The sequence below is a fragment of the Chelonoidis abingdonii genome, chromosome 1, assembly GCF_003597395.2.
Source record: "Chelonoidis abingdonii isolate Lonesome George chromosome 1, CheloAbing_2.0, whole genome shotgun sequence".
NCBI lineage: Eukaryota > Metazoa > Chordata > Testudines > Testudinidae > Chelonoidis > Chelonoidis abingdonii.
The window spans coordinates 345,405,825-345,422,364 of record NC_133769.1 but is presented as its reverse complement, the minus strand read 5'-3'; the positions used below and the strand labels follow the sequence as shown (position 1 = coordinate 345,422,364).

Below are 16,540 nucleotides of genomic sequence, written 5' to 3'. Positions count from 1 at the left end.
GCCTTAATTGCATTTTCTTACCTTTGACAAGAATATCCTGGTCTAAGTTCTAGGAATTAAGGCCAGGCTTTTGGAAATTAGAGAAAGCCTTCTCAACCCCCCCCATAACTGCTTAAACAGTGTTCTGTTGCGAAGTACGTGTCACTGCTCTGTGCAGAAACAAGTAATGGCTAATGTCACTGCAGCTACTGATCTGCCCTCACCCTAATGCCTTGCTCTGCTTCTTGCTTTTGCTTATATGGGGGAAGACTAAAAGGGCCAAATTCAGAAGCGATGCACAAGAGCTGGAATGTGCAAGTCAGTAAGTGGGGATGTGCTTAAGCTGGCAGAATCCACATGAACCAGTAAAAAGTGTAATTACAGTCAGATGTCTCAGTTTTGTCACCTGATCCGTCAGTCTTCTTGCAGCAGGTTCCCTGGTGCAAGTACATTTTTGGCCATTCCCTGCTGTGTGGTGCGTTTCTTGCCAGAGTGATAATCAATTTGTTCCTGTACTGCCTCTACAGCGAGGTGAATATTTTTTCTATTGTGGACCAAAGAAACTATTTTTTTAATTAACCCTTTATTTTGGGTGGGAAAAAATATGAAGTATGTTAAAAAATAGTACAAAGTAGTCATTAAATATACTATATGGTTTCTAGCCAACACAGGAGAAGGCACATACCTAAAAAACGACTCTTCACTACTCTACATTAAATACTAGTTATTAATAATTCTTTTTATTGCATGAATGAGAAAGAAATGGTGGGAAAAGGTGCAAAGCACACTCATTTTTATTAAAATGCATCCCCTATTTTGTCAGCACAGTTTAACTGAAGAGATGGCAGTAGATATCTTCCATTTTACAGTACAAAACCACTTTCCACAGTTGTACTTTTTAACAATGATGTGCTCAAGGTTTCTAGACATGAACAGTGTAATCTTAAGCATGGTAAATGTTAGAGAGATACAGAAACCCTCTTAAACGCTAACACAATATCAGCTGGAAAAATCAGTGTCGTTGCCCACTTTTGCAAAGGAGGTTAAACATAGACTTCTTGTTGCAAAACTACTCATCTGCAAAGATGAAGACTATTAGAAATGTCAAAGAAAAAGTTGCATGAAAGGAAAAGTAGTATGCAACAGTAAAGTGGTACTGTGTAATAATTTCACCCTCAAGTGATAACTGTGAATGACCAGGGCACAACCATAACTGGTGCATGGTGTGCATTTGACAAGGTGGTGTGTAATGCGGTACACAGGTTTTATTTTTCTGGTGCACTGTACGAGAGGCCTGGTTTTCCTATAAAGTGATGTGATCAGGGTCAAGTCTAGTAGGATTTTCCTCAAGAGCCTGATCCAAAATCCATTAAAGAATATAGGTGTCTCTCCCTTGACTCTGACAGGCTTTGCATCAGGCCCCAAATAGCAATGGAAAAAAATGTGGAGAGGGAAGCAAGTCTTCACTGCAGAAAGTAGAGTTAACTCATACCTTTGCCACACACCTTGTGGGATCATATATAAGTGCTAGCATGGGAAGCAGGGCAATTGGATATTTACCAGAGGTAATCTGGAGAGTGATTAATGTATTGACATTTTATTCTGACAATATGTAGTTAGTGGCATGAAGACACACTAGGACCTACATAATTGAAATCTACGGCTACTGGGATACTACCTGTGAGTAGATCATGTACTTAATATGAATTCATTTTACTGCATTGATTTAAAAAACAAATTCACTCAGACTATCCTTGCAACATGCTCAGCCATAAAACTACCATTCCCAGGGTGACAAGCATGCACGACTATAGGAGTATTATAATATTGAATACAAAGCATTGAGAACCTACTAACTTCATAGGTATGATCAGACTATACCCCAAGAATAACATTCACTTTAATATCTGTTCCTATGTAGGGTTTAAACAAATGACTCAACGGTAAAAAACATCCTTCACTTTCCCAGGAGGTAAGAAGAGTTTGAAGTAGTTATCCTCATCCACAACTCAAGCAAAAAAGAGCATTTACTTTCCCCCTTATCACTAAGCTCTCTGCTCCCCCACGGCCTGCTTTCTTTTATGTGCAGCAAGTAGGCCAAGGGGTTAATGTGTACCACATCACTAAACTCCTATATCTCTGAAGACCCAGGAGAGAGAAAGTTGGGTTAGGGCTTTACATGTCACAGAGAGGTACGACACCCCACCACACATGCTAGTAGATATAACACAAACAAGGTTTTGTGCACCTTCCCACCTGTCAGCCAGGTGATTACTGTTATTAGTTAGTTATCCACCTATCTTCCAAAACATGGTAGTAGCTATTGTGGCATCTGTACTACATATAGACATCTTCCATATCAGAGCCTATGGCCATGTGCAAATTGCACTATTCTAGGTCTCCAGGGCTGAAAAATGAAGGTCATTTTGATCCTGGATTAAGAATGAATGTGTCTGGTTATGTTTCATTCTCACTATAACCATGCTAACTGGTTAATTCTCTTTTCAAGTTCACAGGGATGTGATGGGATGCAATTTATACTTTTTATTGAAGTATTCCTACCCCAGAAAGGGTTAATTGGGGCTTATCAGTTCTCACATCTCTGCCATTGAGCTAGGCATCAATATTCAGAAGTTTTATTTCATAAATACATAGGTACTTGGACACTAGTCTTTTTAACCACAAAGGAAAGTTCAAGTAGCCTATGCATAACAGATGGTTGTTTACTTCATAAAACATTTTTAAATCACTATTTTGACATTTAAAATTAAGGGGTATAAAAGAATATGCTGCTTTTTTTTTTTTTTTATATGTATAGCAATTTACAGGCACAGCTACAGACTTAAATACACTGCAGTGTAAGAAAACATCCTGAAAAGCATTTGGAGGTACTTTTGTGGACAGGTGGATATCACAGCTAATTAGAGATTTTTACAAAGCTTCTTTCAAAGAGATGAATGACCACTCAGTCCATTTTCTCTTCTTGGAAGTAATCTGCATCATTCATATATTCTTCCAGATAATCATATCTCTGCATATAAATAAAAACAATGTCAATTAATCAAAAAGACAGCAACTGAATGAAGCAAATACATTGCTTGTTGTGCCAAGCTGAATTCATAAACAAGAGCAGCAGCACTGATTCAGAAGCAGAGAGAACCAAAGCCTAATTTGGTAAGCCTGGCTCTACTCAGGTAATTTGTCCTATAGTGTTTCATGAAACTTTAAGAAATCAAAATAATCAAGAAAAACTGATCCTGATACAGAAACACTGTGGAGGCTTACCCATGACATACATCGTACTATCTAGGTGTACCTGCATCAGTATTATACCATGTAGCAAATGACTGACTACTGCAGCAGCACATAATAAAATAAATACAAGAATAAAAATAAATTAGTATGTGTTACTAATAATGTTACACTGTGCATTTTGATATGACATTAATATGGGCTCATTTTGCCAAAAATATTCATGCTTTAAAAACTCATTTTAAAAGGGCCCTACTATTTCCACAAGAAGTTGTCCATTTAAACAGAAAAGCAAAGATGGGTCCATTCCAAAAGAGAGGTGGCCTGAAAGTCACATTTTTAAATGGAGAAGAATAAATGGCCAAAGAAGCTGAATTTGCTTGGAAGTTTGAATTTGAAATCCAGTGGAGGAAAGTCTATAAGACAATTATATAAGCTGGAAGTATTTTAAATGGCCCAAGCAAAGCCCTCCTTTGTCTCTGAATTACACTCTCTTTCAGTTTAAGGATTTCCCTTCTTTGGGTCAAGTTACTGGCCCTTTCCCAACAGTCAAACTCACACATTGTCACTATTAATACAGGTTCTACAGGCCAAATTCCATTCTCAGTTACACTTGTGTAACACTGTTGCCTTCATATTATGCTTTGAATTACACCTGTGCAAACTCAGACTCTTTAACTGTAATTGGAACCAAATAAATTATTTTGCTGGTGCTGTGGAATAGAATCCGGAACCCCCATCTTACCTCTCTAGCAGTGCTAAAAAGCGTAAAAATCAGTAAGGTACTTGCTTACTTTTGTGACTAAAATCACTAGATTATTTGCAGGGAGCAGCTTTGGCCAGGTCTACACGACGAGATAAAATCGATTTTAGATACGCAATTTCAGCTACGAGAATAGCGTAGCTGAAATCGAATATCTAAAATCGATTTACTCACCCGTCTTCACCACGCGGGATCGATGTCCGCGGCTCACCATGTCGAATCCGGAAATCCGTTCGTCTTGGTGGAGTTCCGGAATCGATCTAAGCGCGCTCAGGGATCGATATATCCCGTCTAGATCAGACACGATATATCGATCCCCGAGCAATCGATTGTAACGCGCCGATACAGCGCGTAGTCTGGACATGGCCTTTGTTCTGTAAATAGGTACTATTTTTGAGTCACTTTTCAGAGCAGAAATGCATTTTACAGGAAGTTATTACAAGTCTTGCATGGCTGATGTCTACCCTTTACCATCTTGAATGAACTACAGTAGACCACAAATGCACAACATCTTACAACTTATTGCTTAGTTAAACCATGGACATTTTATTCAGCATTGCTGTCACCACCTCCTTTGATACAAAGGAATTAACTCAATGACAGATTCCATCATACCTCCTGAATCCAGCCACTCTCTTCCAATTGACTGAAAAGCCTGTCGACTGTGTCTTTGACTGGCTCATCCTGAATGCCCTCCACCTCTGTAACTGAACAGCAGCGCTGATACAACTTGAATTTAAAATGTTTCAGATTATGATAAACCCTTGTACGATTTGCGCACACGCTGCCAACCTTCAAAACCTATATAAAAAAAGTGAACAAACTTTGTTATCTAAGATAAATTAAATGAAGCAATGATCATCTCGACAATAAAATGCATGGCTAAATCAGTTTGGTATTTTGAAATAATGAACTAAACAGCCTTTGATACTATATGATTTACTCTATTTTATAAGCAATGTAGCCCTCACATTCTTTGCACCCCAACCATGCAATGACCAGTGATTCAATGCAACTGCAGTTCTGTCTGCCCCTGTTCCTCAAGAACCACCTATGCACCGATGTGCAGAAAAAGTGAAATGCTACCAGTAGATTCACCAGAGCAACTCTGTTACAAAATTCCCTGATGTTTGGAGGAAAACTGATTAAATCCTTTCTAGTTTATACTTACTACCTGGTGAAGTCATAAGATGTAGCCACTTCAACATTCATGGAATTAAAGTGTATGCAATAAAGTCTTGATTTATTAAGAATAAAAGCTCAAAGCCTAAAAAGCAAAAGCTATATCAGGGTCACACTAAAGATGCACAACCATTTTGGACATTCACGAAATTTAAAAAAAAACAAAAAACAAAAACCAATCTCCAGAGATGCACCAAATCCACACACATGCATGTTAACTTTTTCCTCTTGCTAAAGCTATAGAAGAGTTTGACAAAATACTGGTTTTATATATAACCACAAAATACGCAGTGCATGTATGGTGGCTTAGTTAACAGCACTGTGGGAACATAAATCCTTGTATTCCACACTCATCACCATTTTACATCTGGGAAGCCTCCGTGATGCAAAGATATAGATGTTGCATTTGATGGCCTTGTATATTTAACAGTATGTGACTCAGTGATATTCACAGGTAGGCAAATGGTAAGTATACATGCATATACACAGACAGGTTTTAGCCGTAGTAATATTACATACAGGCAAGTACACAGATACCTATTAAATAGCTGGAACAGATTTTATGCAAAGCTGGTATTGATAAAGAATGATTATGTTCAGGTAAACACACAGATGTTATTAAAAATGAGTGAAATTCACCATGAGACCCTCTGCATCCTTAAATCCACATTGAGATCATGAGGGGAAGTTATGGGCGGAGTAGCAGTTCAGGTGTGCTTATGCCTCCCTCAGATTCCACAGAAGGGAGCTTCATGCTAGCTCCACATAGGTCCATGTTTTGAGTGGCTATAAGGTCACATCAGAAGAGGGATTTATCCAGTATAAGTGGCACAGAATGGCAGGGATCGATACTTTAGCCTATAGGTTGGAGTAAAGCCTCTGGGAATAAAAAAAGCCCACAGCTAATCTGGCCTCGGTTTTTCGTGGGTTTTACCTTCCCAGCCCAGCACTTCTCCTGCACATAGCTCAGGTAACTCGGGCTTTATGCAAGAGAAATGGATTTCACTTTATGGCAGTGGTTCTCAGCCAGGAGTACGTGTACCCCTGGGGGTACGCAAAGGTCTTCCAGGGGGTACAACAACTCATCTAGATATTTGCCTAGTTTTACAATAGACTACATAAAAAGCACCAGCAAAGTCAATACAAACTAAAATTTCATAAAATGACTTGTTTAGACTGCTCTATACACTGAAATGTAAGTACAATATTTATATTCCAATTGATTTATTTTATAATTATATTGTAAAAAATGAGAAAGCAAGCAATTTCAGTAATAGTGTGCTGTGACATTTATTTTTAATGCTTGATTTTGTAAGCAAGTAGATTTTAAGTGAGGTGTAAATTAGAGGTACACAAGACAAATCAGATCCTGAAAGGGATACAGTCGTCTGGAAAGGTTTGAGAGCAACTGCTTTATGGTATACAAATAAGAGATTGACATCTTTCCGGTGCAGTACAGTATTGTTTCAGCTTGAGGTTATTTTTCTGTTTCTTGTGTGCAACAAGTACCTAACTGGCTAAAGCCCACTGCTCCTCAAAGTAGAGTGTTTAATTCAAGCTGTGGGATTCGTGATCTCAGATTGCATGTGTTTTTGTTTAGCCATATTATAGATGCAGGATTTTCTCCTCTGAGTCATAAAGCAATGATACATTTCATTGTTATTGTTAATATTCTGAATATTTGTGTGTGTGGCTTAAGTGGTTGCTTACGGTCTTTTAAACCTTAAGCAGGCTAGGTTTTAAACAAAGTCTACCATCCTAGCTTTTCTGTAAGAATTTCGGTATGGGTGACTAAATGTTTACCTATGTGAGTGGTCCCAGATACTTGACCTCATTTTCCATAGCAGAGGTTGGTACTTGCTGTATATATTTTGTTGGCAATTACTAGATAGATAGCAGAAATTTAGGACTAATTTTCAATGGAATTCTCTAATTCCGGTCATTAAAAATACAGGGCCCAATCTTCAGGTGATGTGAATGAGCATAACTTCAGTGGAAACACACCAATTTAGGATCTGTCCCATACGCAGTGATTGCAAGTACACTGGCTTGAGGTCCAGGATTTGCTATGGCTGTGATTCTGCAAGTGACTGCATGTGAGCAGACTGCTGCACCCATATGGAGATCCACTGTTCACCCACCCACAACAAACTGCAGGATTAGGACTGGTGTTTGTATCCCAGTGGTACTGCAAGAGTTCAAGACCAGAAACAGTTGTAAAGGTTGAAGCCCTCGAATTCTATGCCTCAAAGAATGCTGTAAAAATCACTAGAAATCTGGGGAATCCAGCTTCACTTACTGTATCATCTCAGAATGCCCAACAGTCAAGAGCTGGATTATAGATATTTATGGGGCAGTTGAAAATAATGTGTGTATTCACTGCATTCACTATCCAGCTTGTTGCATTCAGCATATTATTTTTGTATTAACTAATTCAAAATCCTTTTTTTTCTCCCATTTTACCTTGAAGTTTCTCCAATATGGTACAAATTTAATATTACAATCTACACATTGTATCTGAAAACATTTCACTTTTTTTAAGCAAGAAAGATTTTGTTAAAGTTACCAAAAGCTTCTTTAGAACTCAGCCTTGGAAAAAGTCTATATATTGCATTCATTCTAATGTTAATTTCAGAGATCTCACTGACTTTTTCCTAATGCTTAATTTATCTGTGTTGGGTGGCTCTACTGGCCAAACTTGTTATGCCTGTTGATGTGGAATGCACAGAGTGACTTGACCACAGAGGAGAAGAATGAGAAAAGACACACCACAACTGTCATGTTTACTCTTAATATAAACAATGTTACTACCAGGTTGACAAGCTAAGACCTGGTCCAGATAATAGGGCACAAGGCAGCAAAGCAAAGCACTGACATCTATAATGCTAAACTACTTATGACATCTTGGCCTAACCAAGGAGGGGGTAGGAAAGGAAGACTATGCACAAAAACCAAAAAGAGCCAGTGGAAACCTAAGTAAAACAACAACCATACCCATTGCCAATGGTACGAAAAGAAAAAAATCCAGAGATCACAGAAAAAGGAAACTGTACTTGTTACAGTTAAAGGGGATGTGTTGAGATGCAGAAGAAAGGATTGAAGTGAAGTTTTCATCCTCTCTGGGGTGCTTTTATATAGTTTTTTTAAAAAAACCCAAATTGCATAGTACCATCCATTCTGATCCACTGAGGCTGCACTGACTTTTCCTTCAGTCAGTTATTTTCCTGATGTGCCAGTTTAGCAATGTGCTGTCCTCCTGCAGTTAAGCTAATTCCATGAGGGCAAAGACAGGACATTTGGGTCAACAAGCTGCAGATGAAACTTCCAGCACTGTACTAGTGAGCAGCACCCATTACTGGCCAGATTATGGATCACCATAGGAACAAGGAGGTAGTGTGGGCAGCTTCCAAGGAGCCATTTTACAGTAGCAAATGGGGCAAATCTAGTGTCATGTAACATTCCCTGGTTTGTTTTGTGGCCTCTGAACTAGACCGTACTTCCTCCTCATTCCCCCAAAGGATGCATTTTTGCAGGTCAGGATACACTATCATGGTTAAGTGTTAAAAAAAGAAGAGAAAATCTAAGCTCCAGTCTTTTGATAGAGTAGTCCAACCCAAACTGAGAAGATGAACTATAATGAAAGTAACTATAAATTCAGTCTGGCATTGTACATCTGTTCCAATTTTTAAAATGGCTTGTGCTCTTAACTGGGATAACAGGCCATCCAGGAGCTGCCCCTATAAAGAAGATTCTGTTTGGTGACACATGCAAGACCTGGGAACTGTGGAAACTTATTCTACTGAGATGTGCTGTATGCCATGGGTCCAGGGATTAGTCAAAGTTTTGTCTCTGTATCTTTGTGAACTAGGGATTGCATTCTAGCTACATGGGGGAGGGTTATCAAGCTTCATCCAGGAACTAAAGTCAGTAGCAGTTGATTATTAAAGATCCTACGATAGGAAAACAACTCTAGAGAAGAACGAACAAATTGCATATAGAGTAACTCCTCACTTAACGTTGTAGTTATGTTCCTGAAAAATGCAACTTTAAGCAAAACGATGATAAACAAATCCAATTTTCTCATAAGATTTAATGTAAATGCAGGGGGATAGGTTCCAAGGAAATTTTTTTGTGACAGACAAAAGATATTATATACTGTACAGTACTGTACTGTGGTTGGGAAGTGTCCCTGGCTTACCCCACACAGGCACAGCCCACTGCAGGCAAGGATGCTAAGAAGCGCCTTTGCAGCAGCAGCTTCCCAGGAACAGAACAGGCGCCGACTTTGCCCAGGGATGCTCCAGGCCTGCCTCTTCCCGTCCCTGCTCCACTCCAGGCCCACCTCTTCCCACCCCCACTCCACCTCCTCTCCGGAGCATGCCACATCCCTACTCCTCCCCCTCCCCCTTCCTCTCAGCGCTTCCCTGCCACGAAACAGCTGTTTGGTGGTGCTTAGGACTTTCTGGGAGGGAGGGGGAGGAGTGGGGATGCAGCACGCCACCAAACAGCTGCTGGGAGGGTGTGGTAGGAGGTGGAGAAGAGGAACTTGTGCAATGCTCTCTTGTAAAGTCGCCGCTCTTCCAAAGAATCTTACAAGCAGTGGACAGAGCAGGCAGCCAAACGACGTTAAAGGAGCATTGCACAACTTTAAATGAGCATGTTCCCTAATTGAGCAGCGACTTAACTTTGAAAGAATATTAAGCGAGATGACGTTAAGCGAGCAGTTACTGTATTGATTGAGGCTCGGCTCAAGCGGCCCAGCAGACACAGTCTGCATACAAAGGGTCAGCCTGAACTGGCTGAGTATTCCTCAAACTGACATGTGATTGTAACCAAGGGGGAAAAACTCTGCTGGATGGGTTTGAAGAACTGGAAACTTACTAGCATTTCCATGTGATGCGTAACACCTTGTAAGCTTATTATTCATACAGACCAGGGGTCGGCAACCTCTGGCACGCGGCTCGCCAGGATAGGCACCCTGGGGGGCCAGGCCAGTTTGTTTACCTGCCGTGTCAGCAGGTTCGGTGGACTGCAGCACCCACTGGCCGCAGTTCGCTGTCTCAGGCCAACGGAGGCGGCAGAAAGCGGCGCGGGATGTGCTGGCCGCGGCTTCCCGCCATCCACATTGGCCTGGGACGGTGAACTGCAACTGGTGGGAGTTGTGATCAGCCTAACCTGCCGATGCAGCAGGTAAACAAACTCGCCTGGTCCGCCAGAGTGCTTATCCTGGCAAGCCGCGTGCCAGAAAATGCTGATCCCTGATATAGATTGTTTATTGGTATGTTAACTCTAATGCTTTTGTCCTAAAAATAAGTATACTGTGTCTGTGATAGCTGGCTGGTCATTGAGAGCGTGAACGGCAGGTTCTGGATTCAGGTCAGATGTGCTGGGACAAATCACAGTAAACTGCAGGACGATTGAAAGCCTAAATCCCTGGTTTGGAGGCCCAGACCTAAAGGGGCATCACCCACTGAGGAGTGATGGCTGGAGTAACATGATATAAAGAGGCACCCTTGAGCAGATGATAAAGTGAGAACCACGACAGTTTTTACTGACTTTTTTCTGGTCCTAAACAGGGAGTAGAGATTACATCCTTGTCCTCAATAATTCATTACCTCCTTGAGTTTAGGTGGGGGTTTTGATGTCTGCCCTTGGAGACCCAATGTGCCTTCCGAGGGCAGCAATACAAGATTTACGATTGGACTGTAACATATTCTACACTGACTTTGTCCTCACAGGTCATTAGGATTTATTGCTGTCCTGTGACAGATAAAGCAAAAGAAGAAAACTAGATTCAGGGACTTACTCCCATCACCCTGGTATAGAATAGCCTGAATCTGTTAACTGTCAGGCACACTACAAGGCTCTTCTATTTTCTCAGGTTTTCAGTGAGCTGCAAGTTATAGTCTGTCTGATTATTTGATTTAAATTTTGTGGATTGGAGTAAGTATGGATAGGTTAACTAGCTGAATTGAATTAATTTCTTTATTTTTAAATATCTATGCAAATACCTAGAGCTTTAGGATAGGTGATTTCAAATATGAATTTAGAAGAAAAGAATCAAGTTTTGCAATTTACAAGTGATGCTAAAATAGTGTTGAAAATTTGTTCAACAAACTGTGAAAGATATGGATTAATACAATTCAAGAAGTTCCCTATAAAATCAGATTCAAGTAATCTAACAGAGAAATTACTAGCTATGCTTATAAAAGAAATATTGATCTTCTATAGAACAGTATTCTTGGAGGAGACTTCATAGAAGAGGTGTAGATAAACCTGAGATCATGCATGAAATTTAATATTATTTTCCATTTTATGGTGGAAATATACATGTAGTGCTTTCAACCAGGCACTGGTCAATCAATAATTACTTGCTTCCTTCTACTCAAGGTTCTTCCAAGGTTGTAGCTCCAGTAAGGTGAAGAATGATGGTGAATAAAGATTCAGACATTTAGTTCAGGGCAACTAAAAAACCCAACCCCATGCACACCACCTTGGGGTATTAGTTATGATGATGGGATCATCTCTCATTGTTTCACCATCTGAAACGTACAAAGTACCAACCAAGAACACTAAAGAATTAAAAAAAAAAAAAAATTACCTGTTTGTCATCCAACATAAAGTCATCGGTTTCCAAAGTTCTATAGTTGTACAGCTTTCCTGACAGCAACACATCAAACTTACAGTACCGATGCAGTTCACAAGCTTGACAGGATCTATTTATTGGAGTCTTCATTACTATGCGGACTTCAGGGTAACAATCCACTCGCTCCTGCAAAGACGTATTACATAAAACTCTTCAACAGGATATCTTCTAAACCAGGGATCTCAAATTCAAATGACCACGAGGGCCACATGAGGACTAGTACATTGACCTGAGGGCCACATTACTGACACCACTCCCCCGCCACCCTCGGCCTCGCCCACACTCCATCCCTTCCATGAGGCCCTGCCCCATCTCTTCCCTGCCCCCATTCCAAACCCTTCCTTGAGATCCCTACCCCAACTCTGCCCCCTCCCTGCTCCCAGGGGGTGCAGGAACGGTGTGGCAGGGGCTCAGGGCAGGGAGTTGGGGTATGGGGTGCAGGAGGGGTGAGGGATGCAGCAGGGGGTCAGGGTGCGGCAGGGGGCTTAGGACAGGGGGTTGGGCTGCAAGAGGGGTGTGGGGTGTGGCAGGGGGCTCAGGGTGTGGCAGGGAGCTCAGACAGGGGGTGTAGGGTGCAGCAGGGGTCAGGGTGCAGGAGGGATTTGGGGGGTGAGCTCTGGCCCGGCATGAACCAGGGGCAGGGCAGACTCCCTGCCTACCTGCCCTGCCACCCCCTCCCCTTCCAGGAAGCAGGGGGAACCTGGGGGAGGAGGGGCACAGGGGTCTGTATGTTGCTGATTCTTCAGGCATCGCCCCCAGCAGCTCCCATTGGCCGGGAATGGGGAACCGCAGCCAATGGGAGCGGCTGGGGGCGCTGCCTGAAGCAAGAGCAACATAGACCCCTGTGCGCCCCCCCCCCATCGTCTCATGTTCCAGCCGCTTCCTGGAGCGGCGTGGGGGCAGACTAGAGCAGGGAGGGAGGCTGCCCTTTCCCTGGTGCGCATCGGGCCAGAACCACTTTAGGCAAACGCTGCGGGAGGGCAGGGGGGCCATGAGGAGCTCGCGGGCTGCAGAAAATAACCCTGCGAGCCGTATGTTTGAGACCCCTGCCCTAAACCAAGGCAAAAAATCTTGACTACGAGATGCTGAGTGCCCTCAACTCCAGTGTCTTTGGGGCACTAACCAACCCCATTCATATTTCCATTTTTCACTTTATTTGATCATATTTCAACTATTCTCCTCATTCATACGCACGCGACTAAATTGTTTCACATTGATTTCATATTATAAGTTGTATGAACTACATTATGAATTTCTTGGAAGATATAAAATTTTTGTACTGGTTTGTTTCTTTAAAAGAAATCTGCAAAAATTTATTGTGACAATAACTGTCAAAAGATGCTCTTTGAAGTGTATGTGTGGGGCATTTACCGAAGTCAGGGGAACAAGCATTAATACATCTTTCAGAGCAGAATGTAGCTAGAAATACAGGAAAACAGCCATGATCTATTTACACACTATCCCTCAATATTCAGATGTGTATTAGCATGTAGTTTGTGCACCTAACTACTGGATACACATACAAGAATCATAGCTAATTAAACTATGCCAAAATGCCTGCATACTAAGGGGCAAGATCATGCCCCAAAATATGGAAAGAAATAGTTATTAGGATTTGTATTTTCAGTTAGGAGTTGAGTGTATATATTTTTTTGACACCTGGAGCCACTTTATTGACCAAGACAGAAGCTAGATACCTTATATCGTTCTTTCCAGCGACTTCTAGAGATTAAGTTTTCAAGACGAGGTTGAATAAAGCGATCATCCAAATAATGGAGTGAGGTTACCATTTCTTGTGCATATCTCTTTTGCCTTGTTCCATCTGTTCAAAGAAAGAGTCATTAGAACACAATATTTATGATGTTCAGTGAATGTATGTTTTTCTTCCAGCCACGAAATCTTCAGGGAAATGAGTCTACACACTCAAAAGCATCCATATAATTATTTATGGATTGAAGAATGGTAACTTCAATGATTACTAGGGATATTTACAATAAAATCTGTTGTCCAGGAAAGATATACAAATCATTAAAATTATCTTTGATATAGTCATAAAGACACCCGTCCACAGCAGGTGCTGCACAATAATAAAAAGTAGAATAAAAAAAGAAAAAACTCACAATATGAATAAACTGCTCATTCAATCTGAGAACTGTTAATCTCAAAATATAACCGCTCATACTTATCGAAAGTCTGAAAAAACAGATGCTCCTTTCCTTTTCCCTATGTTTGTAATATAATTGGTTAATGAACTATACTTATATAGAGATCCGTTAAGTTAATTCTGAGATAAAAAGTTATGTGAAGAGGGAGTACATGATAGTAACATTACAGTATTGTAAATAACCTCAAAACATTTATTACAAACCAAGGAAATCAGAATGTTACATAAAAACTAAGTTCAAATACGTTAAACATATAAACAATCTCAACTTTCCATTCTTAGCGATGTCATACTAAAATGCATAATCGTTATTCTATTTGTGGTCACAGATTAGATTACAATGGATTTTTAAAAGACATAGGTTCTCCCCCCTTCTCCTGCTCAATGATAACATCACAGAACAAATTGAAGTTGGATACCACTGGTCTATATAGTCATATATTTACTGATTGTTTTACCTAGTTATCTTAATTACAGCTAATTTCCTCAAAAGAAGCGTATGTGCAAAATTTCAGTAAGTTTTAACTCTGTGGAAAGTTTGAAGAAATAGTGCCTGTTAAGTCAATTATTAAGACAGTTCAGGACAAAATTGTGACACTGTGCTAAAATGGCTAATTTAAAAAATATTTTTAACTCAAACTAATTAATAGATTTACTTGTAAATCCTCCTATATTCATCACACACAATATCTTCCAAGAATAATTCAAAAGATTCATAAATTCCAAGGCCAAAAAGGACCACACTGTGATAATCCAGTCTGACCTCCTGTATATACTTCCCCAAAGTAACTCCTTGAGTGTATCTTTTACAAAAACATCCCATTTAGATTTAAAAGTGGTCAGTGATGTAAACTGTTTGAATGGTTAATTACTCTCAGTTAAAAATTTGCACCTTAATTCCAATCTGCATTTGATCTTGTTATACCTTTCTCTACTAAACTGAAGAGCTAATTATTTAATGTGTGTTCCTGAGGAAGACTGTAGTCAAGTTACCTCTTAACTTTTTCTCTGTTAAACTAAACAGACTGACTACCCTGTGTCTACATCACTGTAAGGCATGATTTCTAATCCTTTCATCATTCTTGTGGCTCTTCTTTGAACCCTCTTCAATTTATCAACATCCTTCTTGAAGCGTGAATGCCACAATTGGACACAATATTCCAGCAGCAGTTGCACCAGTGCCAAATAGAGATAAAATAAATTCCTGCTTCTAACTCAAGAGTCTCCTGTCTATGCATCCAAGGATTGTATTAGCCCTTTCGGCCACAGCATTGCCCAGGGAGCTCCTGTTCAGCTGGTTATCCACCACAACCCCCAAGTCTTTTTCAGAGTAATTGATTTCCAGGATAGACTCCTCCATCCTGTAAAGATGGCCTACAGTCTTTGTTCCTAGACGTATAAATTCACAGTTAGCCACATTGAAGTCCATATTGTTTGCTTGCACCTAGCTTACCAAGTGATCCAGATTGCTGTATATCAGTGATCTGTTCTCTGTTATTTACCACTCCTCCAGTTTTTGTGTCAACTGCAAACCTGATCAGTGATTCTGTGTTTTCTTCCAGATCATGGATACAGATATTAAATAGCACAAGGCCAAGAACCAAGCCCTACAGTACATCTACTTGATGACGACTCTGTTTATAATTACATTTTGAAGCAGTTTTTAATCCGTTTAATGTATGCCATGTTAATTTTATATTGTTCTAGCTTTGTAATCTAAATGTCATGCAGTCAAGTATCAAGTCAAAACACCTTACAGAAGTATATAACAGTATTACTTTGACCAACCAAACTTGTAATCTTATCCAAAAAAGATATCAAGGATTGGAGATGCAGGTGAAAACTCTGGTCGAGTTTAGAAGGGGGAAATCAAGCGGATGATGGAGCAAAAACAAGATGAGGCTGAAGGGAAAAGATCAGATTTGAGATAGAAGCAGGGCCAAAGAACTCTGAGGGGAGACTGCTGGGTGAGGAAAGTGGACAGCAGAAGCATGTGACTAAGCGAACCAGGTGGAGGAAAAGGACAGGCTAGTGAAGGAGCAAGAGTGCTCAGGAACAGGTTTGCGGAATTGGACAATGAAGAAAGGGCACAGCAGGTGGTCGCTGAAGGTGAGAAGGCAAGGAAGAGAAGCGCAGCTAGCCCTATGAGGGGGGACGAGTCAATGGTGATGCCACCAAACATGAGCCCCCAGGAAGATACGGGATGGGTTGCAGAGGATTGCAAGGGTGAATACGAATGGAGAGGACTTGCAGCCAGAGGGAACAGGGGATAGACAGAAGAATCGCACTGTCACCAGGAACCAGGTCTATGTGATTGGGGACTCCTTACTGAGAAGAACAGACAGGCCTGTAACCAGAGCTCATAGACGAGAAGGGACCAATATGATCATCTAGTCTGACCTCCTGCACAAAGCAGGCCACAGAACCCTACCCATCCATTTTTACAACAACCCCAACCCATGACTGAGTTATTGAAGTCCTCAAAATTGTGGTTTGAAGACCTCAAGCTGCAGAGAATCCACCAGCAAGTGACCCATGCCCCACGCTGCAGAGG

The 16,540-nt window shown here is 40.8% G+C and overlaps 1 protein-coding gene across 2 annotated transcripts in view; it reads right to left on the bottom strand.

Moving 5' to 3' along the window:
* Nucleotides 1-697: 697 nt before the first annotated feature.
* CCDC82 (coiled-coil domain containing 82) overlaps nucleotides 698-16,540 on the bottom strand; it is a 22,869-nt gene continuing 7,026 nt past the window's right edge. For both annotated transcript variants that reach the window (XM_075061722.1, XM_075061723.1), the window contains exons 5-8: nucleotides 13,520-13,644; nucleotides 11,778-11,948; nucleotides 4,610-4,795; nucleotides 698-3,010 (exon numbers count right to left, since the gene is read on the bottom strand). In XM_075061722.1, the coding sequence (XP_074917823.1) occupies nucleotides 2,945-3,010; nucleotides 4,610-4,795; nucleotides 11,778-11,948; nucleotides 13,520-13,644 (548 nt within the window). In that variant the 3' untranslated portion in view covers nucleotides 698-2,944. The remainder of the gene's footprint in view (nucleotides 3,011-4,609; nucleotides 4,796-11,777; nucleotides 11,949-13,519; nucleotides 13,645-16,540) is intronic.